The sequence below is a fragment of the Leopardus geoffroyi genome, chromosome X, assembly GCF_018350155.1.
Source record: "Leopardus geoffroyi isolate Oge1 chromosome X, O.geoffroyi_Oge1_pat1.0, whole genome shotgun sequence".
Lineage (NCBI taxonomy): Eukaryota > Metazoa > Chordata > Mammalia > Carnivora > Felidae > Leopardus > Leopardus geoffroyi.
Window position 1 is genome coordinate 18347129 of NC_059343.1, and position 25687 is coordinate 18372815.

The window sequence follows — 25687 nt, forward strand, 5'->3', positions numbered from 1 at the left end:
GTGAAGACACTGTGATGTGCTAGGTCCCTCAGGTTATGCCCGTCTCTTCCTAGCTCACTGTTGAGTGATCTCATGTGAACAGTTTGAAATCAACTCTGGTGGGAATATTCACACCATGGAAATCGGCAAATTCTACAAAGCAAGTGTTTCCCCCCCCCCCCCCCCCTTGGAAAGCCAGTTGTGAAACATTTACTAGTATGTCACTGGTTGAGAGGTGCTGCAGATGTCCCTCCCCTTCTGTCCTCCCATCAGATCTCTCCCGACTCCAGACTTGCTGCTACCTCAGACAATCAACCATCTAATTTGGTCTGAGGAGCAAAATGGAAGGAGGGGAGAGGCCGAGGAAGGATGGGTTTATAGAGATTTTTCTCGGGGTCTTCCTGGCAAGACCTGGTCTCCTAGAGATCATCTGCATCGTGCTTTGTTTTGTTTTGTTTTGTTTTGTTTTTTAAGCAGGCTGGCCTAAAGCAAACCCTTGGAGATTTTGCCAAGCCTCTGTGATCTTTCCTGTCTTCAGTATTAGTTTAATATAAAGCAAGCACGGTGTACAGTGAGATGATTTTTAATGAACATAGGGTCGTAGAGGCTGACCTGGAAAATGTGTTGTTATGTGGACCTCTTACAGGGCTCAGCGCTGCTGAGGGTGATCTAGGGCCTTGTTGCTCAAAGTATGACCCATGGAGACCAATATGGGCCTGGACTGAGAGTTTGTTAGAAATGCAGAAATCAGGCTCCACTCCAGACCTACTGCAATTTAGTAAGATCCCCAGGGGATTCATATACACATGAAAGTTTAAGAAGCACTGATCTGGGATTTGGAAAGTCCTAGTTTAGCTGTGTTTGCAGAAAGATGAGGAGATAGAGTTTTCCTAGACCAGTGGTTCTCAAGCCTGACAAGCATCAGCACTCCCTGAAGGGCTTGTTAAAATAGACTGCTAGGTCCCATCCCATAGCTCTGATTGATTAGATCTGAAGTGAGGCCTAGGGATTTTCTATCAAGTTCTCAGGTGATGCTGTAGCTGCTGGTCTGGGGGCACACTTTGGAACCACTGCCTTAAGTGTACCTTTGAGCAGCCTCTAGGATTTGGGAAGATCTCTTTGGCTTTGAGAAGCTTTGAGAAGAACCTGTTTGGCTTACCTCAGGTAGTTTGGCTTAGAGGACCTGAAGAGCAAATGTTAGTTCTGGATTTGCCACGTAATTGCTAGTCCCTTGAACTCTGTTTTCTTTGTTTGATAATGAGGATAATGACCATCCCCTAGCATTGTCATGAGGATCAAAAAAGGCACTTAATGCTCTCTTAAATGCAAACAAATGTAAGCTGTCACTAATTGACAAAGGACAGCAAAAGCTTCTTCAAAAATCTCTTCCCAGTCAGAGGCTTTGGGAAATTATTTCATGTTGCGCTCTCAATGGCGGATTCTCTCCCGAGATGTTTTACTTTCCTCTGTTTTATTTATTGCCATTTGGGGAAATTACCATGCTGCTGCAAATGCTTTTTGAAAAAAAAAAAAAGATATTATGTATTATTTTAAAGGACTGTTGCTGAATCTGATTTTTGTTTTGTTTTTTGATATATGTGAGCATTAGGTGGCAGTGATTCAGTCATTACGGTCAGATCTGTTTCTGGCGTGGTAGTATTAGCACTGGAAAGCTGCGCTTCTAGCACTCCGTCGGTATATTTATAAAGCACTGGAGCAGCTCATCAGCACCATTGTCTTGCTGTGCGAGCTTCCCTGCACTCCATCTTCCAGCTCACGGAGGTCTTGTTACACTGTCGTCTTAGTAATGCCTTGCCCATGAAGGCCTCACACGCTGTTCCTTTTTCGCACCCACAGATTTCTGCAAAGCATTTGGGGTCTTTTGACTGGCCAGGAAATCTTTGTTGAATTAGAGGCATTAATTTATCACTGTGTAGCACGGGAAAAGCACACAGGCTTTCGAGGTAGACACACCTCTATGTGGTCTGGCCTCCATTGCTTATTACACTGGTTCTCCACCTTGTTTGCACATTGGGCTCAGCTGGGGGAAACTTAAAAACATTATTTATGGTGGATCCCACCCTATATAGAGGTCCTGACTTCATTGGTCTAAAGTGGCCTAGCATTTATCTGGACTTTTTGAACCCCTCAAGTGTTCCTACCAAGTTGGAGATGCACTGACTATGTGGTCATGAGGAGTTACTTAATGGTTCTAGGCCTCAAGTTTCTTTATATGTAAGATAGGCTCAAGAACACCTCTCCTATAGTGGCAGTGCCCATGCTTCTCAAACCCCAGCATACTTGGACCGCACTGCTTCTTCAGCAACCACCTTCAGGCCTATCTCAACAACCTCCCCACTGAATCTCACTCATCATTGTCCCTCGAGGGAGTACCTTCTGAACTCATGTAAGCGTATCTGCTGGCCACAGACCTCCTTCTACTCTTCACCTGCGGATCCAGCACAGCTCTTGTGCCTAGGGGAAACGTGGAGACCTGGCGTTGGGGTCAGTCAGGCTCGCCTCCTTTGACACTCAAGACACTGGGCCCTGACTGCTGCCTGCCTTGTCTTCTCTGTGGCCAGACTTTGTGCCTGTCTCTGCGAGTGATGACCCTGCTCACCATTTTCTCCAATACACAAGCAATTCCTAATTATTTAGCCCATCCGGAGTTCATAATCCTGCCTCACAGTCCTACACCTTCTAGTCTTTAGGCACAGCTCCATCCCTGTTCCTCTCACAAAGCTGAATCTTTTTTTAATGTTTATTTATTTATTTTGAGAGAGAGGGAGAGAGAGCTCATATATTTGTTCAAAATGTTTTGAAATAGTCAAGACAGCCATATGAAATGTGGCTTTATATCCACGTTATTGTTGTATTAGCCTAATCTATGTCGATAATGTGTCTTGAAGAATTAACTAATAGCATTTGAAGGATTAATTAATGACTTTTGAAAATATCTATTCATTTTATCTTTTGAAACTCCTATTTCTGTATTTGTTAAAAACATTCTTAATATGTTATTCCGTTAGTATATCTCTATGTAAATTAAAATAACTATTTTTTAAATGTTTATTTTTGAGAGAGCGAGCGAGTGACCAGGGGAGGGGCAGAGAGAGAAGGGGACAGAGGATCTGAAGTGGGCTCCGTGCTGACAGTAGAGAGACCAATATGGGGCTCAAACTCACGAACCATGAGATCATGACCTGAGTCAAATTCAGCCACTTAACCGACTGAGCCACCTGGGCACCCTTAAAATAACCATTTTTATAGTATTAGAATAACTATGTACTAGGTATATATGGTGAAATATATTTAATTGCTGAGAATGCGCATCCACCGGGTTAGAGCGCCATGCAAATGAGAGTGTGGGTTGTTTTTAATGGGCCGGATATCATCATCGTGTCACATGGCTCTTACATGGCTGTGTGACCCAAGAGCCATCCCAGGAATGTGTGTTATTAGTCACCATGGTAATGGCACAGCTAGGAGGGGATGGGTCATTAAAAATTCATCATGACTATTGAGTTAGAAATTAACTCAGATCACGCATCCTTCTGAGGTCAGGGCATCTTTTGCTTAGAGAAAAAGGCGACACTGAACAAAATGTAATGGATTTTTAGAAATATCTGTTACAGGCACTACATGAATTGTTTATATGTTTGGAAGAGAATGACGACAAACAGTATGGAATTTACTCTGTATCCAGGATTTTGTTATTTATTTTAACCTCACAGTAACCCTATAAGATAGGGATCACCCTCCTTGTATGACAAGAAAGGATAAAATGATCAAGGTTAAGTGACAAGCTCAAGCTCATGTAAGTATGGAACCAGGGTGCGAGTCTAGATAAGTGGTTTTAGCAATGTATTTCTGTTTGTTTCCAAAAGTAAGAATTCATCTGCATTTTATCAGGTCACCTAGTAATTCCGGGATATGAACAGTTTCTAGACCTGAAGAACTAGGCAGCAGTGGATTCTGTGCCCTGAGAGGGAAAGCAAAATGTTCACGCTGAGGCTTCGGGCTGAAATCTTCATTTCATCTCTCTGTATTAAGTGGTGAAAAGCTGGCCAATTTGGATTGAGCTTTTTGACATTGTATCATCTTATGTCATTTATCAAGTACAAGTTCTATAGTTTTGTATGAGCAAGAGGTCCCTCCATGGAGCTTTGCCAACAGTTTTCCCTAAGGTGTTCTACAGAGTATCCGATATCAGCCTAATTATAATAAATGTGCATTTCTCTCTGTTAACAGGACCATTGCCAACTATTTGGTGTGGAGGATGGTTTACTCCAGAATTCCAAACCTTAGCAGGCGCTTTCAGTATAGGTGGCTTGAATTCTCGCGGGTAAGTTTGAAGAAGATTATCATTGGATAACTTATACATGCCAGAACAGTCGTGTATTAACTAATCCAATAAAAATCATTTTTAGGGATGGGACAGAGGGAGTTTTGCAGCCCAAGTTCTACTTTTTTCTCTTTTTGCTTTATTTCTTTTTATTAAGTTAAACCTTATGTACTTACTGTAAAGCACACTCAAGCTGTACTTTGATGAGGCCGTGTAAAGATATTTGCGGCAGTATTTGGGACAATCTTATTATTATTATTTTTTAATTTAATTCCAAGTTAGTTAACATATAATGTAATAGTAATTTCAGGAATAGAATTTAATGACTCATCATCACTTACATATAACACCCAGTGCTCATCTCAGCAAGTGCCCTCATTAATTGCCCATTTAGCCCATCCCTTCCCCCAACACCCTGCTAGCAACCCTCAGTTTGTTCTCTGTGTTTAAGAGTCTCTTAGAGACCATCGTATTGTTTCCACTCCCTCTTACCAAGTTATTCCCATTTTTCCCGATGTTTTTAACTGGGTCACTTTAATTACAATATTAATATATCTTAGTGATCTGTTGATCTGTTTGTAACTATTTTTCATTTTCGGTATTCTGAATATTCAAAATATACATGATAAACATATTAGATGGTGAAGTTTCATCTTCAGGGATAGGTTTTGGTCTTTAACTTTATCTTGACTTTCGTTCAGTCTTTGATTTTATCCTAATTCTGCTAGGTCAAAGAGACCTAAATTTCCTCAGAGACCTGGCTCAACTGCCTGAAACACTTTTCCTCTCTCCTCCTGACCTGGTTCTTTGATCTTTGCTTCTTTCCCTCTCTTGTTTTCCTCTTCACTTACATAGGTGTTACTTTGTTTTTGTGTCAGAAGCTTTTGTGTAATTTTCCAATTAATAGAGGACTAATGATTTTGTGGCTGTCTTTTTTTTTTTTTGCATTTTAAATAGCTTGTGACTTATAAAAAGTATTTTAAATTTATTGTTCTCTCGATTAGAAGTGAATGACAAATTTTATAAGCAGTGATTTCATTTCATAGATGTTTTGGTTATTAGAAGTGAGTACAGGAATTTTTGGTGGGTCATGACTACTAAACAATAACACAATTATTTTGGATACATTTTGGCCCTCAAAGTCACTAGATTATTGACCTTTGTACCGAAAAGCATAAACCAACTATATTTTGAGGTCATATCAAAGGGTTAAGCTACAAAAGAAGTAGATTTTATATTTATATATAAACGTGTGTGTGTGTGTGTGTGTGTGTGTGTGTGTGTGTGTGTGTGTGTGTGTTTAACTCCTGTGGATCACATAGAAGATAGTACCCAGCTGCTTTGGAACTGTACTGTGAAAAGAATGAGAGAGAATGGTGTAAGAAGTAGTGTGTGAAAATCTGAGGTTAGGTATGATTAGGGATGTTTCTTGAGTGTAAAGTGCTAAATATGACCTTGAATTGCCAAAGATAGTTGTAGGATCTCTTTCTCTAGAGATTTTCAAAATAGATTCATTGCTTACCTGTGAGAGGAGCTGTGTTGCCAGAAGGAAGGGGAGGAGTAGATGAATTCTAGTGTTAACCCTGTCTGCTCTGCACCAGCAGTCTGGCTGGAACATTGTTTAGGAGGCTCCTTGCACTATATGCTAACTAACTTGGATATAAATTTAAAAAATAAATTAAATAAAAATCAGAAAAAAAGAAAAGGCGCCCCCACCATGCTCAGCGCCTCCCTTCCTTGCTCCTTGCCTTTAGTTTGCATTTCCAGCACTGAACTTCGAACCTCCAAGGACAATTTAAACAATATTTATTTCTTTACTTTCATCACCAAGAGTAAACCTTTGAACCTTCCAAGTTCTGCTTTGGAACCTCCTTACTTGTTTGTAAATGTTTTCTTGTAATGGCTTAATTGGGACAGATGGAAAAAGCATTTACATCTGTTTTTCACTTGGTTCTGGGTGTGTCCTTTGCTATAACACAGTGTAAATATGCCTTTTGTGTTGTTCACAGTGGGCCCTGTTCTCAATGGACTTGTAAGTGTACTGCCCAGAGCGGGGGAAGCCCTCACTGGGCAGGAACTTTGATCACTGGTTGATATTAGACCTTTCCTAGCAGAACTTCAGTTATCAGTAGGTGTTAGACTATCTAGACACTTGGCTAGAAAAGCTATACCGTTGTCCTAATCCTTTATTTAAGGGGACAATTGAAAGGAAGGGATAAATATATTATTTTCACTGTCAAAATATTTTCATTCACTTTTAAATATAACTAGAGACAAGCAGAATTTATTTCTTCATGTCATTTCACCATTGGCCCTACCATCTGACGCACGTATGTGGGTTGGGGTGTGCATTGTGTTGTAGACTGTTTTCTTCATGTTGTTTGAATTTTGTTCAGCAAAAGGTTTTATCCAAGCAAACCCCAATCTGGATCAATTATTTCCCACAGGTAATTCAGGGGACCACGACTTTGTTGCCTCAGTGGGACAAATGTGTAAACTTTATCGAAAGTGCCCTCCCTTATGTTGTTGGAAAAATGTTTGTGGATGTGCACTTCAAGGAAGATAAGAAGGAAATGGTAAGTGCTGCCTCACCCAACTGATAAAAACAGTGGCAGTCCACCAGATCTCATATGGATGTGGTCAGCAGGCTGGTGTCAGCCTTCTAGCTCTTGAAGTGATGGATCTAGAAAAATAATAATAGTTTGGCTTCAAAGAGGAATTCCTATAACTAAAAACTCAAACCTAGAATATAGCCGTGGAAATTAAGAAAATTTAGAAGTGAGAAAACAAGCATGAAATCATGTCACCTAGAATCTGAATTTCTCCTGGGGAAGTTAAATGTGTAAAATCAATGCTTAGGAACAGAGACAGCCTAGACAATTTTATGATTAGATACTAGACTAGTGTAATTACAAAAGGTAAAGGTTTCCTAATCAGGCTTCTTTGTTATAGAGGTGAGGAAGCTGGAGACCCAGAGGTGAAGTGATTTGTAGTATATTTAACAACTATTAAATGGTTTAGAAATAGAAATAAAATGCAGGTTTTTTTTTTCTACTTATGCTGTTTTCTGGAAGCTTCACAACGTTGACATTTATTTCAGAGATGACACTCTGTGTCTATTTTTTCATTAACTTAAGAAGAAATCCATTTATTTCAGAAATTCCTAAGCATATACAAAAAAGGAATGAGGAGTGTAATGAGCTTTCCTGTACCTGTGATCTGTGGTGATTTGTAGTTGCTGTAATTGCATAATGGCCCAACCAGATCTTTCTGCTAATAAAACATGAGATTTAGTTTCATTCACTTACTCAACAGATACTTGTTGAATACCTATTATATGCCAGGCACTGTTCTAAGGGACTTGGGATACAGCAGAGAACAGATCAAAGATCCCTGACATCATTGAGTCTGATCAGTGGGGGGACAGACAAATGTGTTGCAAGATGGGTAAACCCTAGAAAAAAGAAAAAAGGAAATCAGAGTAGAGAGGAATTGGGAGAGCTGTAAGGTGAGGGTGTGTTGGGGGGGGTGGTTGTAGGATTAAATAGGGTGGTCACAAAAAGCCTCACTGTGAGGATGACATTTGGCAAAAATTTGTAGAATGTGAGACTTAGATGTGGTATCTATCTGTTTTAGTGTGGTAGGTGGAAGGATTAGCTAAGGCAAAATTCCTATGGCTGGGAGGTGCCTAGGTGGCTCGGTCAGTTAAGAGTCCAACTTCAGCTCAGGTCATGATCTCATGGTTCATGGGTTTAAGCCCCACATCGGGCTCTGTGCTGATAGCTCAGAGCCTGGAGCCTGCTTTTCAGATTCTGTGTCTCCCTCTGTCTTGTGTGCTGTCTCTCTCTCTCTTTCTCTGTCTCTCTCAAAAATAAATAAACATTAAAAAAATTAAACAAAAGTCCTATGGCTGGGTTGTGCCTGGAAGGTTCAAGGAATAGCAGGGAGAGCCAGGGGGCTGGAGCGGAGTGAGTGAGGGTAAGAAGTAGGTGCCGCAGGCAGAGCAGTAGTAAGAGGATGGTAGCATTTTGTAAGGCCCGTGGACCACTGTGGACTTGAATCCTGAGTGCGGTGGGGAGCCAATGCAGGCATTTGAGCAGAGGCTTAATGTAACCTGACTTATGTTGACTCCTTCTGTGTTGAGAAGAGACTAGGGAGTTAAGGACAGAAGTCAGCAGACTAGCTAGAAGACTATTGGAGGGACCAGGTGAGAGATGATGGTAGCTTGAGCCACGTGGTAGCAGTGGCAGTTGTGGAAAGAGATTAGATTCTGAATATATTCTGAAGTAGAACCAACATAATTTGCTGACAGATTCATTAAGGGATCCAAGAATGAGAGCTTTGAGTCTTATTCAGTGGAAGCATGGGGTTGCTCTTAACCGAGAAGAAGAATGCTGTGGGAAACCAGGTTTGGGTTTGGGAGAGATCAGGGAGTTAGTTGTGACCATGTTGAACTTGAGGTGTTATCAGACTTCCAGTTGGAGATGTCAAGGAAGCAGTAGGGTATGAGTCTTGACTTGAGGACAGAGGTTGGGATTTATAGTTGGAGGAGAGAGGAAAAGATATGAAATAGTTGTCCAGGGGAGCAGAAAGTTAGTAAACTGAGGAAATATGGTTGCCCAGAGGCAGTAAGGATCTAGATGCAGCTGGAGGTTATGAATTTAAAGAATCCTCACCTTTGCGGTGTGTTCTTCTTCATTTGTTTCAGCTGCACTGGAGGAGAGGGTATATTTTGAATTAGAAATTTAGATTTAGCCACGGTGGGTTTTTTTTGGGGGGTGTGTGCATTTTCTTTGTGATGCATTATGGTTTACAAATGTCGTGAAGGAAAATACCAAGGCACAATTAACTGGTGTAGGGGAGGAAAAAGAATTTCCCTCCACCCCTCTAGAGTCTTGAGACCCCACTGTGATAAAAGATTAACAAGAGAAAAACAAACAAGTTTAATAATGTGCATATCTTTTAATTACAAGGAAGAGACCCAGGAAAACTGAGGAACTCCTAGAAATGGCTCAAGCCATGGCTTTAATTACCATCCCCAGCTAAGGAAAAAGATGAGAAGATGTGGGGACAGGGGTGGGCAGGCTGGTTTGGGTAGGTTACCTGGAAAAGCACAGTAAACACAGGGAAGGTTATTCTGCAGATTTAAGTCCATGCTTTCTCCATTGATCAAAGTTTCTAGAGATAGAGTCATCCTCCTCTTGCTGGTACAGGGAGGAAGATGCCCTTACATTGGAGATTTCCCTCATAAATGTTAATTTCTCTCACAAAAGAATAACTTCTACTCTGTTTTGAGAGATTCCCGTGTCTGCACCTTCTCAAAAATAATCAGACCAAAATAAACAGTATGCCAAAGAGGTGTATTTTGGGGTGGTATATTTTGCTCCCCTTCACTAATAACAATCTGTTGTAGTCACTCAGATACGAATACATGAGCAACTTGGATGCAGGAGGTCCACAAACTCTGATTTTAAAGGCAAACGCATAAAGCCGGTTAAATCATGACAATTCAAATGGTTGGTATTATGTGCTGCTATATAGTACCAACTGTGTGGTATTATGTGTTGATAGGGTTGGGGAGGAAGAATTTCCTCTGCCCTTCAAGGTCCTTTTAGGTGGACCAAGAATCAAATTGACATGAGACAGATTAACAGGAGAAATCCACGTTTAGTTTTATATGAGAATCCACACAGACATGACATTTTAAAGACCAGCAAGATGAGGCTTCTAGGACCTCCTGAGCTCAGGACAGGGACATGTTTGGAAAACAAAGGTGGCCCTGCTGTACGAATAGATTACTCAGGTACTGAGGAGTCTTTGTTACTAACTGTGTTCCAGGTACAGGCTCCCCTTTCCAATGTAAACGTGGGCAGCTGAGGGGTAAGGTGAAGAGCTTTTCTGAATCTGCTAGGTTTTGATTGCTTTTGACTCAAAATAATCTTGCCAAAGTGGCCCATCTTCGGGCTGTTTGTTTGCCCTTGGCCCGTACGATACATAACTATGTATTTCCTGAAGTTTGCCTTGGAATACCATAAATCTAAGTATATTTACCAGGATTATGGCTGTTTTTGTGGTACTTTGGAGGAATTTTCTGCCAAGTTTGAGACTATATTTGAACCTGCAAGTTCCCTTGCAAATAATTCCACTGGAGAATTAATGTCTTATTTCAAAATACTCAATATTCCCATTGTGTGTTTTCTTTCACTCCTTGCTTAGAGTAAATGGATTGAGAATTTATCAGATATTCACAGAGGTAACATTATAAGCTCTGGGAAGGATATAAAAACAAGGCATAACGAAGGTTTTTTTTGTTTTTGTGTATTTTTTTTTTTTTTGGCAGTAGAAGTGTTTTAAGTAATATGAAAGGTATGTGGATTAATTTGTTTTTCTCAGTTTTGGTATGACACTCCCCTTTTCATGTGTCAGGGTGCAATATTCTAAAATAAAGTGGATTTTGGCCCTTTTCCCCCTTATTTTGATATACACGGGACATGGAAGTGGTGGGATAGTAACGCAGATACTCATCTATTTTACATAAATTGTTTGCCTCCCTTAAGCTGAGCGATTTGCCTCAGGGACTACTTAAGTTGGAAACTTATAAGAGAAATACCTGGCTTTTTATAGCGTTGTTACAGGGCTCTCATCCAAGAACCACCTGGAACCACTGATTTACTTGAAAAACATTCTGTGTTATTAACTACAGCCCAAAGGAGAAAAAAAGAAAAAAAAAAAAAAAACAACCCAGAAAGATCCCCAGTGGGACAAATTCCAGAGACTCTAACTCAGAAGGAAGGCTGCCATTGTTTGATTTACAAAAAAGATCGCTAAGCATATGAATACATTCAGAAGGTTACATTTCAGGTACTTGTCAGACTATAATGTGTACACCAATCAAATGAGGATCTTGTAAAAATGCAAAATCTCATGGCATTTTACCAAAGATCTTTTTACCTTAGGTCTGGGTTAGGACCTAAGAACTTGCATAACAAGCTCCCAAGTCATGCTGATGTTGCTGGTCCAGGGACCACACTTGGAGTAGCAAGACCTTTGTATCATTTATTTTCTTGGGTAGTTACCACCAGACTCTCGTTCCTGGTGATTAATGTGAGCAGGGTCTGCTGGTGACTCAGACTGCAGTACTTTGTTTACCTAAGCCTGTTGCATTAATGCAAGTAACTGCTTCAGTTTTTCAAATCATTGAAAATTTCCTTGTTTACATTGTTTGAAATGGACTTTGTCAAACCCTGTGTGGGGGCCTCCAGGCTTCTTGTTTGTTTTTTTTTTCCCCTTTAACTGATTAGTTTTCCTTTGAAAACTGGTACCTAGGTTCCTCCAAGGGACTTCCTACTTCTCAGTATCTGTTTCTATAGCCTCTTAATGGTGGGATTGGCCCAATGACCTGAGCAGTTCACTTTGAAGTTTTCTTTGTAGAGGAGAAAGCCCGTCCCCCCACCGCCAACCAAGGTTCTCTTCACTGGGGAAAACACACAGTTCCAAGTTGCTATTTCTTTTCCATTTCCCATATGCAAGTGTGCATGTTCACACAGGCACACACATACACATTCAGACTAATTCACTCACACATAACTATGGGAGTTTCACCATTTTAATTAGAAATGGGAAGAATAGCATGTACAAAAAGGAGAATTGTTCAGTGCAAAAGTACCCAAAGAGGGCATTTGGAAGAATCTTGTGCCTTTCAAAGAGTGGGATGGGGCCTTAACTCATGTGGGACTAGCTGTGGGACAGGCCAGTTGAGTAAGAATAGGAAGTTGCAGAACTCTTTGGACAGTGGTTGTCTTTGTTACCTAAAGTGGCACCAGCCAAAAGAACTTGAATATGAGCCACATATGTGATTTTACATTTTCTAGCAGCCTCATTAAAAAAGTAAAAGGAAACAAATGGAATTAGTTATAATAATATATTTTGTTCAACCAAGTATATCCAAAATGTTATCATTTCAACAGGTAATAAGTATAAATGTTATATATTTTTAAATGTCTATTTATTTTTGACTGAGAGACAGAGACAGAGCAGGAGTGGATGAGGGGCAGAGAGAGGGAGACACAGAATCTGAAGCAGACTCCAGGCTCTGAGCTATCAGCAAAGAGCCCACTGTGGGGCTCGAGCTCATGAACTGTGAGATCATGACCAGAGCCAGTCAGACACTTAACTGACTGAGCCACCCAGGCACCCCTAAAAGTCTTTGAAATCTCACGTGTATTTTATACTTACGGCACATCTCACTTCAGACTAGCCACATTTCAAGTGTTCATTGGCCACTTGTGGCTACCGTGTTGGACATGTAGTTACCATATTGGATAGTGCCTATTTAAAGAATTGAAGAGGGATCCCTTGAGTTCCATGTGATGGGGCTTAGTCCTTGGGTGAGAGTGTGCTTAGAGCCAGGTTTGGGAGGGCGGGGTCATTGGTCCCTGACCAACTGGGTTTCATGCAGGCCTCTAATATCAGAGGGGATGGACTCAAGCAATACCAGGATCCATGGCTTGGGAACCAGCGTTTTGAGTTGGAATCAAGCTGCTATTTGGTGAGGATGTTTCAGGTTCCCTGGTATATGATCTTAGAGGAGGAGATAAATTCCAGATGCTGCTCTGAGGTTAGCACCTGGAAATCTTGGTTCTCACTGGTGCATAGACTGGGTGGAGTGGAGTCTATAAGTTAAAGGCATTCGGTGCCTTGAAGTTGCAAAGGACTTGGTCAGGCTGAAAGCCAGGGGTTCCAAGCTTAAACATAGGCAGTGAGTAACATTAAGTAACATATAGGAGTAAAGCTGGCTAGGTGTCAGCAAAAGCCAGGGTGAGTCTAATGATAAGTAGTAATTGCCTCTGGACCTTGGTGTCTGGGACACAGTAGTGGTGAATAGGAAAGAATGTGCTATCCAGGATTCAGCTCAGGCTATTTTCATGAAAGATGCCTGCCTTGCTAGGTTTCTGGTTTGTGTGTGTGGCTTTTTTTTTTTTTTTTAAACTTTGTTTTTGTTTTTTGAGAGAAGTCAGAAATAAGGATTCTTTTAAGTGTTTATTTATTTTGAGAGAGAGAGAGATTGTGTGACTAGGGGTGGAGCAGAGAGAGAATCCCAAGCATGCTCTGCGCTGTCAGTGCATAGCCTGATAAGGGTCTCGATCTCATGAACTGTGAGATCATGACCTGAGCTGAAATCAAGAGACATATGCTTAAACCCCTGAGTCACCCAGGTGCCCAGAAAAAGAGATTCTTATGTGAAATCTCCCACATTTAAAATCTTTGTCAGTACTTTGGAGGCAAAATGAAATATGTCCTGGGGATATCATTTTGTGCCTTTTATGTTTGCATTCTCTCTCCTCAGTCTGCAGAACCAAATATCAGGACCTTGTCTATTACCGACCTTGTTTCTTTAATCTTATTTGGAAGACCATGTTTAATTAAAAATACTGCATGTTAACTAAACATTTAACATGTTGCTTTTATGGAAAGTTATACACAGGATATGAAGTGGGACTCCTCAAAGAATTCATGATGTATTGTCACTATAAATAGAGTGTGTTACCTCTCTCTCTGCCCCTCCCCTGCTTATGCTCTCTTTCTTTCTCTGTCTCTCTCAAAAATAAATAAAAACATTAAAAAAATAAATGACAGGAGATTAAGGGTGTGTGTGTGTGTGTGTGAAGTATGTCTAAAGTATCACTTGATATTTTGCTTTTCCATTTCCTTATTATTTTTATTATTATTACTATTATTTTTAAAATAATCTCTCCTCCGAAAGTAGGGTTCAAACTCATGACCCTGAGATCAAGAGTCACACTCTTTATTGACTGAGCCAGCCACGTGCCCCTTCCTTTTTTTTTATTATTGATGATGATTCAGACCTGAAATATATCAGTAAAGGCCCCAGGTGGATATCCCCATCCATGAAGGGTAGGTATAGATTCCAACGATAGCCAGGAAGAGAAGGAATGGTCACCATGGGCCTATTGTGATTGCACTGATAAGGGTTTTTATGCTTTAAGAAACTGGCAATAATAATAAAGTAGCTAACTTTTATTGAGGTTTAACTGGATATCTCATACTCTTCTAAGTGCTTTTAATACATAAACTCATTTAATCCACATAATGGTCCCATAACCACTATTACTGCACCCCATTTTCCAAATGAGGAAACTGAGGCTCAAAGAGTTTAACCTCAGTGTCATACAGCTAACAAATGTTTTAGGTGGGGTTCATGCCTAGACAGTGTAGCTTTAAACTAGTGCTTTATTCCCCTGCTTCTCTCTGAAAAATCACTTGAATCTGCACCAATTTTATGTCTTGTCTAGAATGAGGAAACCAGGGGCGCCTGGGTGGCACAGTCGGTTAAGCGTTCGACTTCAGCCAGGTCACGATCTCGCGGTCCGTGAGTTCGAGCCCCGCGTCAGGCTATGGGCTGATGGCTCAGAGCCTGGAGCCTGTTTCCGATTCTGTGTCTCCCTCTCTCTCTGCCCCTCCCCCGTTCATGCTTTGTCTCTCTCTGTCCCAAAAATAAATAAACGTTGAAAAAAAAAATTAAAAAAAAAAAAAAAGGAAGAAATAGAATGAGGAAACCAGTCATAATGAGGAGACTTCTAAGTGGCTTGTTTAATAATTAATACACCCTTATCAGGAAATTACTTATTATGATATTAAGGTCTTATAAAAATAAAAGGCACCTGTTTATTTCTTAGTGTTTTAGAGATAGGAAACAATTGAAATAGATTTGCTCCTATTATTTCAATATTTCTTTAAATTTAAACAAATTTTTTTATGTTTATTCATTTTTGAGAGACAGAGATATAATGCAAACAGGGGAGGGGGAGAGAGAGAGAGAGAACACAGAATCTGAAGCAGGCTCCAGGTTCTGAGCTGTCAACACAGAGCATGATGTGGGACTTGAACCCACAAACCATGAGATCATGACCTGAGCTGAAGTCGGACACTTAACAAACTGAACCACACAGGTGCCCCCTCCCAATATTTCAATATTTTAAAGACAAATATAGTGAAAGCTTAATTTAAGTCCATCCAGTTGACATTGCATTTTTATGTTCACACAGTTTTCAGAAGAGGAAAACAATAAGAAACAGGCTAATTCAGATGCTATCAGAGATTTCATCTCAGAGCAACTTTTCTAGGTATATCTTTGGCCCAGTCTATACACTGAGCTCAATTTCCAGTATTTTCTTTTTTTAATGTTTTTTTTTTTTAATTTATTTTTGAGACAGAGCATGAACGGGGGAGGGTCAGAGAGAGAGGGAGACACAGAATCTGAAACAGGGTCCAGGCTCTGAGCTGTCAGCACAGAGCTCGACATGGGGCTCGAACTCACGGACCACGAAATCATGACCTGAGCTGAAGTCGGATGTTTAACGGACTGAGCCACCCAGGCGCCCCTCCAGTATTTTCTATGTATATCATTCTGAGGAGTGATCCCTGATGTCTGGAATGGTGACCCAAAGCTCTGTAAGATTTCTCATCAAAAAAGGCTTTTAAAAAATGTTCATAATTCTTTAGTTACCAAGACAGAAATGTGAACATGTACATCAAAGAACAATTTTCTATTAAGTATTAATGCAAAAAATATATATATTTCAGCTTTAACTGTATTTTCTAGAAAATTCGGTGAAGTTGGTTTCCCATTTGAACATTTTGGCTGTGTTGTTCTTCTGTGTTAAACCATATCATTTTGGCCACCTGGGTGACTCAGTGGGTTGAGCATCTGACCTCAGCTCAGATCATGATTTTACAGTTCATCAGTTCAAGCCCCACATTGGGCTCCCTGCTGTCAGCACAGACCCTGCTTTGGATCCTCTGTCCCCCCTCTCCTGCTTGTGCTCTCTCAAAATTAAATAAATATTAAAAAAATAAAAAAATAAACCATATCATTTTATTCATTATAGACACTGTGTCCCCAAAATCTACTTATCTTTATTCATGTATCTCACTTCTAGCAATAGGCATGTTTTTTTTTTTTTTTTTTTTTTGCTGGTATCACATATTTTATATGTTTTTGTTTTGTTTTATGTTTATTATTTTTGAGAGAGAGAAAGTGAGGGAGGGGCAGAGAAAGCGGGAGACAGAGGATCCAAAGCAGGCTCTGTGATGACAGCAGAGAGCCTGATGTGGGGTTTGAACTCATGAACTGTGAAATCATGATGTGAGCCACCCAGGCACCCCTATATTTTTGGCAGAGTGAACACTGTTAAAGAAAAAAAAATTATTCTGATACTTGTTAAAATGGTAAGGAAGATTTTATTCAGTACTATTGTAAAAAATGCTAAAACTATCACAGAGGTGGGAGAGATTAGGCTCAACTCTGAATAGAGCAAAGACCCATGGGGATTTACATCCAACAAACTGAACCAGGGAGTCAGTGAATGGAAAATTACTAAGATGAAGCATCAGAAGTAAGGGGACTTTTGCTGAAGGCAGACCAGTGTGATCAAGGGTAGAGGATGGGGAATTTGATCAGAAATGGAGGGGGCTCTGATATCAAGGGTGGGGGATTCTCTCTAAATTGACCAGGATTCTTGCTGAAACTGGGCTGTGCAGGCTTGGCAAGGACAGGATGGGGCCAGGGTCAAGACCTAGTCAAGAAGAGGGCTTAGAGGAACCTGTCTAAAGTTTGGTCAGGAAAAGAGCCTTGGTCAATTCTCAAATCAAAGCTAAAGTCACTAGTCTCTTCTTATACCCTAAAACATTCTGTATGCAGAAGGTTAATCTAGTTAAAGAGGAACAAATCTTTTATTATACTTCAGATTTAGACCTTAAGACTTTACTTACTGTGTAAAACAATTCACTAATTTCTCCTGTGCTCTAGTAGCTTATTTCTTTTTCCCTTTCTAGTAAAGACAGCGTTCATGTCCCCAAGTAATGCCATAGATGACCTACAGTATCTTCCAATTTTCTGGGCTGTTCTGTACGACCAATTCCGGTAGTAATTCTTATCTCCCAAACAGGTTTCTCCTCCCATCCCATCCTATGGCAGCTGGCGCCAAAGACTTAAGTACTCACATGGGTCCAATTGCTGTGGTGGAGTTTGAACTTGCAACTTCCATACACTAGGAGTTCACCTCGTTAGTGAGCCAAGATAATTGAATTGATGTACTGCCATTAATACTGATGTTCTCCAATTCCCCTGCTCACCATTTCTCTCAGTGGTTGAGTAAATGAGATGTAACTCTAATGTTGGTGGCAGAAGTCACATGAAAGTCAGTGTCCTGCATTATAGTGATGCCCGTATCCTGAGGGGTTCTTCCTTCCTTGTGGTTGCTGCTACTGGGCAGCCATTGTATAGATCAAGTTCCCTTCTGTACAAGTCATGTAAAGCAAGGCTATTCTCTCTGGCTACCATATCCCTGTCTCTTTTTGTCTGGTCAGTGGTATCAGCTATAACGTCAAGATCAGTTTCTTTGGTTCTTTGCCGAAGACCTGTCTGAATTAAGGCAACCCAAAATGATAGGAGTTTTAAAAGCCCTTTTAATGTAGTTACAAAATATTGACCTTCTATAGAAGTTACATTTTCTGCCCATTTTTTGCAAAGTGGCATTAGCATCTCATAGGCCAGCTGTACTTCTATCCATTTGGGCAAGTTAGTTCATTAATGTCTCTGTGCCTCCATCTTCCTGTTTATAAACGGTACACCAGTTTCTGCTGCTATAGTAATGCTGTGTAATGATCAATCACAAAACTTCAGTGGCCTTCACCAGTGGGCAGTTATTGCTGATACATCTGGAGTCAGTTGGTGGTCCCCTGGGCAGCTCTGGTTACTTTGGCTGGGCTTCTCAAATGTCTGCGGTTTGGCTGGTCTAGGCTGGCTTTGGCAGAGCTGATCAAGATGGTTCGGCTCTGCTCCAGCTGTTGGACTTCCTTCAGCTGGCTAGCCTGGGCGTGTTCTCACAACAGTGGCAGAAGTGCAAGTGAGCAAGCAGAGACACATGAGGCCTCCTGAGGCCCAGGCTCAGAACTGGCATGAGGTCAGGTCTGCATTCTGTTGGCCACAGCACACCACGGGGCTGGTCTGGATTGACAGAGTGGGGACATCGGGCCTGCACTTGTAGTGAGAGGAAGTGCAGAGTCATACAGCAAAGGGCGTGGACAGAGGAAGGGGTGTAGAATTAAAGCCATCATTACAGTGAATCACAGATAGGGATACAAATAGTACTTCAGGTCTGTGGTGAGGACCGAGTGAGGTGGTCCACATAGAAGGCTTAGCACAATGCCTGGTGCATAGCAAGTGCCCAGTGAATGTTAGCTACTGTTATTACCATGTGTCAAGCTTGAGGTTAATCCTAATGAAGGAGTTTATGCCATCAAAGTCCTGGCCTGGACTGTGGCAGCTCTCCTGCACTAAAATCTCCTCTTTCTCATTTCTCTTTGAGAGAGTGGGAATGAGGGAGGTACCCGGGGTTATTGCTACTCCTGGTCCTGCGTACATGCTCACTATAGTAGCTTTCAGTTGGGATAAAGATCCTTTTCATACTCGTACCTACCTGGCCACATTCTAGAACCTGCTCTATAATTTAATGCTAAATCTGGCTCGTAGGAGAGTCTCATGAAGCTACTCAAGGAGCCAAATATAATTCCTAGAACAGATCCAGGTTTCACAACTCTCTGTGGGCTAAATCTTGTTACAACAAAGGTCATCATCAGACCCCGATCCTGACAGCTCTTTTTTAAGCAACCTTTGGCAAAATGACATCCAGCAAAACAAGTAATTTATTTATTTATTTATTTATTTATTTATTTATTATTATTATTTTTAAAAAAAAATTTTTTTTTTCAACGTTTATTTATTTTTGGGACAGAGAGAGACAGAGCATGAACGGGGGAGGGGCAGAGAGAGAGGGAGACACAGGATCGGAAACAGGCTCCAGGCTCCGAGCCATCAGCCCAGAGCCTGACGTGGGGCTCGAACTCACGGACCGCGAGATCGTGACCTGGCTGAAGTCGGACGCTCAACCGACTGCGCCACCCAGGCGCCCCTATTTATTATTTTTTTAATATTTTTTTTTATTTTTTTAACGTTTATTTATTTTTGAGACAGAGAGAGACAGAGCATGAATGGGGAAGGGGCAGAGAGAGAGGGGGACGCAGAATCCGAAGCAGGCTCCAGGCTCCGAGCTGTCAGCACAGAGCTCGACGCGGGGCTTGAATTCACAGACCGCGAGATCATGACCTGAGCCGAAGTCGGACGCTTAACCGACTGAGCTACCCAGGCGCCCCAAAACAAGTAATTTAGATAGCTGATAAGTGTGGACACTACTCTTGCCTCTGTCTTTGAGTGTGTTGCCACGATCACGACACATTTGGCCCACCTTTTTTGTTGGTCCTGGGTAACGTTGGACACTATTGCCTTGGCCACACGTTTTCGGCCACAGTCTTGTCAGGCAGATCTGATCAGATCTTTGGATTGAGAAGACCCTGTGCTAAAAATTCATTCACTGAAAAAAAAACATTTACGCTCTCCAACAGAGCTGAATTTTGGGGGTGACCAGGCAGTTACTTGCTGGGGGGAAGTTTACCCACAGCCAAAGTCTAAACCATTATGAGACTGATTGGCTTCTAAATATTATTCTGGTCTCTGCTTCATTCCCTCTTAGAGCAGGAAAGGAGGAAACAGGAAAAGACAAGTTAGAAAATTTGAACACAGACTAACTGTTCATATCTAGTAAATAAGATCTTACTCCTTATTACCTCCACCCCAGTCTCAAGGTTTTTGATAAAAGCTCATGCTACACTCTTGCACCACCGACCAACATGCTTTATAGAATGTCTGTGGCCCAAATAACATGATATCCTTTTTTTCTTTTGGCAATATATTTAATAGCTACGCAAGTTTGTTAATCCCAACGAACTGGTGTGATTTATTTTATTAGCTTGCTCGGCAGCCAGAAACCTCAGCATTTTCTAACTATCCTTAGTTTTTCTGGCTTGACCACTTCTCTCAACTCAGTATGGGTCCCTTCTTATTTTCATGCCATTATTATATTTTTATCAGGAGCCAATTCAAACTCATTTTAATACCCAGTTAAAGTATAAATAATGAATATTAATACATGTTAGTACATTGATTTATATAATGTGTCTGTTTTTAGTAAAGTGACAATTACCAGAAAGAAAAGGTTTAGAAGCTTCCCTCACACTGCAACCTATTTCTTCAGGGTTAACCACATAAATTTTTGATAACGGTTTCCATTTTTCACAGTCACTCATCAACTGATAACTTAAGGAAACTTGTCCCACTCTGTACCAGTAGGGACAATGAAGACTTTTGAATCTATCTTGTTAAGATACTACTTAAAATTTCTAAATATATTAAAGCAGAAAGCCTATTTGCCTTTGTGCTTTATGAATTTTCTTAAAATTACATTGTTTTAAGATTAATGCACACAATCAACCTTGAAGATTTTTTTTCTTTTTCTTCCTTTCTTTACCTTTCTTCTACCAGATATACAATATATATATATTTTAAACCACTGTTAACCATCTGTCCTGTACCATGTTGGTATCATCCCTCTCAGAATGAATCCAGCTAACTTACCAAGTCATTTGATTTCCTTTAGTCTGTTTTTGGAATAACTGCTACAATAACTGTCCTTCATCAGCATATATGAAAGAAATACAGCTGATTCCATTTCAGATTCAATTTCATTTCTTTGCTAGACACCACCAGAGGGCTAGAAAAGCATAGATAAACATGGATTTATTGAGCATCTGCTGTATGTTTTAGGAGATACGAAGTCCTATGTGAAAGATCATACCACATGAGCTATGAAATCATAAAACCAACAATATAAAATTTGCAGAACACGTTTCAGTTGTCAGGGAGCAAGAATTTCCCCTGCCCTTCAAGGTCCTTTCAGCCAGAATAAGGAATCAAGTTGACATGAGACAGAGTAATAATAATAAACCAAATTTAATTTCATAAGTATGGGGAATCTACACAGCCATGAAATTCCCAAGACTGTCAAGCAACATAAGGCTTTTATGAGCTCAGGAGTGGGTTAAGGGTCTGAGGATACAAAGGGGAGAAAGACCATTTGCAGGAAAGTGAGAGATGTTTGGAAAACAAAGCTTGCCCTATTATGTGGGTACGTTTCTTACATGAAGGGGAATGTAAGAATACATTCTCTGTGAATAGCCATCTTCTTGGTACAAGCAGGCAGTTGAGGGGGAGATCAAGAACTTTTCCTGAATCTGCTGGGTTTTGATTGCTTTTGACTCAAAATAATGTTCCTGCCAAAGTGAGCCATCTTGGAGTGTACTGCCCTTGACCCCTACAGTTTCCTCCTCTGAAACTTCCTTTAAGTTTCACACATTAAAAGTTGAGTTGGTAGGTTCTTCCATCGTGTTGCACCAGTCTCTTAGTCCTGACAGTAGGTCAGTTAAGTTAAACTCATTTTAGGAGGTGGTGACACAGGTGTGTTCTCAGAGTTAGGCCCATGGTTCAGGCAATCAGGTATTAAATAAGAGACATTTGTTTGGAAACAAAAGAAAGACCATGGTTAATGATTGGGTCAAATTATAAACCACTTTGGGTCTCAGGATTTCTAGATGTCAAGATTAAGCATCTTTAGATAGAATGAGAACAGGCAGTGGTAGTCTGATTTTCCTAGTTTGTAGTTTGAATGTTTCATGTGATCTTTTTGAAAGGCCTGCAGAGCAACAGGTGTGAAGTTAGCCTATATGTAAGCTATTTTGGAGATTTCTCTGAAGTTTACATCAAGCTGTTCATGTTTAGTTTTCAGGGTTTTAGAATAAAGGGTAGTTTTAGTTCTCAGATGAATCCAACTCAGAAAGATGGGAGAAAAATTGAAAACATTAATTTGGAGAGTTGTAGCCAGGCATTGGAGGAAACTAGAAGGAATCTGGATCTAGTTGAGTTTATAATGAACAGTATTAGACTTTAATATTTATTCAAATGTCTTAGTGAAACATATTTTGTCTATAATCATCTTCATTTTTTTAACCAAAGATAGCCTACTTAATACTCATTTGTTTGTGAAAACTTAGTTTCAAAAAACCTTGGCCTGATCATTTACTTAAGCATAGCAAGAATAACAGTTGACCATAAGACTTCTTAATTTTAATTTTTTTATTAGTCTTTTTTCTTCTGAATTTGTTTTACTGGGATATAAAGGATTGGTTGGGTTAGGAAATATCACCCTGGATTATGTTTCCACCATGGAAATGTGCATTCTGATATTCCTGGGATAGCTTCTGGAACTTCTTGGAGCAGCTGCTCTTACTACCAGCAACCTCATTGGGTCCACTGCTGGGCAGCTCCTCCTTGGAAGAAAATTTCTGCTTTTTCTTGGGGACACTCATGCTTCCTGCCTCTGCAGGAACCTCTCTAACTGGTTGCTTTGTGGGGAATGATTTCTTCCTCTTTGGAAGACTTCCACTGCCAGCCTTCTCTTTGAAGTCACCACTAACCAGCTCCTCCTTGGAAAAAGAATTCTTGTTCTTGGGTTTAGAGAAAGAAACAGAGACAGATGGGTTTTCCCTTCCATTCTCGTGAGGAACTTCCTGGGGCTTTTGCTTTTTCCTTCTTTTGGGCCTTTCACTTGTCTCCTCACACTCATCAGGGGAGGTCTACTGCTGTATTCCAAAGACAGGAGGCCGCTTGCAGCTAGCAATTTCCTTTTTTCTTCAAGCCTTTTTTCTTCTGTTTGTACAGCTTCTTAGAAATCTCAGCAAGCACTTTTTCTGCCTGAACTTTTGCCTCCTTCCTGGCACCTGGATTGTTTTGTGCAGTCTCTCTAGTTTCATAGAAGGACAGCTGCTCCTTGACTTGATCTGGAAGCTTCTCCCCAAACATACTTGTGGGCACCTTAGAGAAGCAATCAGTTCTTGAGGCAATACTGTATTTGTTTGCCAGGTATCAGAAGATGCAGCCTTTGTTCTTGACAGCTGCTCAGCCAGTGAAGGTGGAGGAGAAAATGAGTCCATATTTTGGGATGTTACCTGTTGTCTTCATGGCTCTGGAAATCTGGTCCATTTGCTCGGCCCTGGGAATTAGTCAGACACCAGGGATGGCCAAGGCTTTTTTTCTTTTTTCTTTATTTAATCTGCTTTGTTGGAACTTTTTGTAAGGAATCTCTAGATTGAACTTTGAACAGACTTTTGAGGCCAGAAGCCAAGCCAAATATTTGCCATCAGACTTCTCCTGCAGCTCGGATGGATTTGAGTTAATTCTCTTCTCTTCTCCAGGTCCCTCACATATCTTGAGGTTTTTGTTCCTGCCAGAAAGTTATCTTCTTTATTCACCGAGTAAGCAAGGTATCAGGCTAACATTTCTAAGGGGCTTTACTGGTTTCATAAAGTCAACCTTAGTTCCTTAAAGCTGTCTGGTCATATCTGAGTCTTACACATGTCTGTCTCAAATATGATGTTCCAGTCAAAGCCTTGGTAATATAACCAGTGTTTTCAATTGTGTCATGTCAAAAGGTGAACAGATTCTTATTGAACTTGTGCAAAAAATATGTTGCCATGAAAATATAGGAGTACGCACTGAGTTTCTGAATCTGGAAGGATCAGGTAGGGAGAAAAAAAATAAACGTTTCAATTGTTCACTAAGGTGTATTTCATCAAACTGCTGTAAGTCAGTTAGCTTAAGAGAAAAGTTTCCTTAAATCTGGAAAAGTAAAGTATTATTTTAAAAGTCAGCAATGTTTTAAACAGAGAGTCATAAAAATTACAGTTGTCTTCAGTTCATTCAGTCTCATGTTATTAATTCCTGTTCTGCTTAAATCCAGTTTGTCCATTAGTTCTGGAAATTTTTATGTAGTTGAGTTTTATGATCTTAAGGTTATCAGAAACTTGTCCTCAGAGTTCTTTTCATGAGTCTCAGTGAAGATGAAGCACATTTGCAGTAGCCTCAGAATAGAACAGTAACTGTAAATGACAAGGTCTGATTAAAGTTCATTACAGTGCAGTTGACAGGGAAATTTGGTTATTTCTGTGACACACAACACTTTAAGATAATAACATACCAGGACATTGGATTTCTAGGAGTCTCATAAAATTTTTAGAACACTTATTTTATTTATTTATTTTGTTAAAGGTTTCTTTTTCCCCTTATCTTGGAAGAGAGAAAGAGAGTGCTGAAGGGCCAGAGGGAGAGAGGGGGAGACAGAGGATCCGAAGCAGGCTCCATGCTGTCAGCGTGGAGCCCAGTGTGGAACTCAAACTCACAAACTGTGAGATCATGACCTGAGGTGAAATGAAGAGTCGGACGCTTAATTGCCTGAGCCACCCAGGTGCCACGAGCACTTATTTTAATAACATATTTACACAAATATAACCTAAGAGGGTTTAGTACTACTTGTTTGACAATGCTTCCCATGTAATTTAACATACCAAATAAGCTTAATTAGTTTAATGTCTCACAAAATCTTTGAAACGTTCTCTGGGCCCTTTGTAACACCTCACATTGCAGCCAGAAGACTTTATTTTAGAATTTGGTTTTGGAAAACATGTCAAAGATACTAAAATATATGTACATTTAATTAAATAGGATCACAAATTATTATGAAACAATATATAATTACCCATTTAACCAAAGTGACAATAAAAAGATTAGAAAGGCAAATGCAGAATGTTACATAGTTGTGAGCAAAATTTAGCTCTTTAAATATTAAGACTCAATTTTCTGAAGTAATTGAAGACTTGATAAACATAAGTAATTATTTTGACAAAACACAGAATCCTAGTTCTCTAGGCAAAAACTTTAAAGGTAAAGAAAAAGTTATGTTTATAGTTTCTTCTTAGGAGTGGACCAGTAGCTTAAGAAATTTTTGTCCTTTTAACAAAGAGAAGACAAAATATTAATTTTGCATCAGTTTATTTTTGATATTAAAACCCCTTTACTTACTTAAATTTATGCTAATCTTAGCCAATACTAGCCACACATAAAATTTCTTTACAAATATTTTTTTCCATAAACCTTTACAATTTTCTTCTATACATTCAGATTTTGTCCTGTTTTTCCTCTGTAAGTAACTAGACTCTCTTTAGGACAAAATTATTTTCTTTCCCTCAACAAAAAAGTATTTCTATTCCTTATACTACTTCTTAACAAAAACACACATCTTACTTCCCTTGCATACAGAGTTGTTTCCCTTATTATTTCTAGTAGTCATAATTATGTTTATTAGAATTCTTTAAAAAAAAACTTTTTAGGGGCACCTGGGTGGCTCAGTCGGTTGAGCATCCGACTTCGGCTCAGGTCATGATCTCACAGTTTGTAGGTTTGAGCCGCGCATCAGGCTCTGCCTGCTTTAGATTCTGTGTCTCCTCTCTCTGCCCCTCCCCCACTCACGCTTTGTCTCACTCTGTTTCTCAAAAATA

General features: G+C 40.1%; 1 protein-coding gene across 2 annotated transcripts in view; it reads left to right on the forward strand.

Moving 5' to 3' along the window:
• Nucleotides 1–25687, forward strand: part of PHEX (phosphate regulating endopeptidase homolog X-linked) — a 226497-nt gene that overhangs the window by 68755 nt on the left and 132055 nt on the right. For both annotated transcript variants that reach the window (XM_045471829.1, XM_045471830.1), the window contains 2 exons: nt 4231–4324; nt 6772–6900. In XM_045471829.1, coding sequence (XP_045327785.1) covers nt 4231–4324; nt 6772–6900 — 223 coding nt within the window. The remainder of the gene's footprint in view (nt 1–4230; nt 4325–6771; nt 6901–25687) is intronic.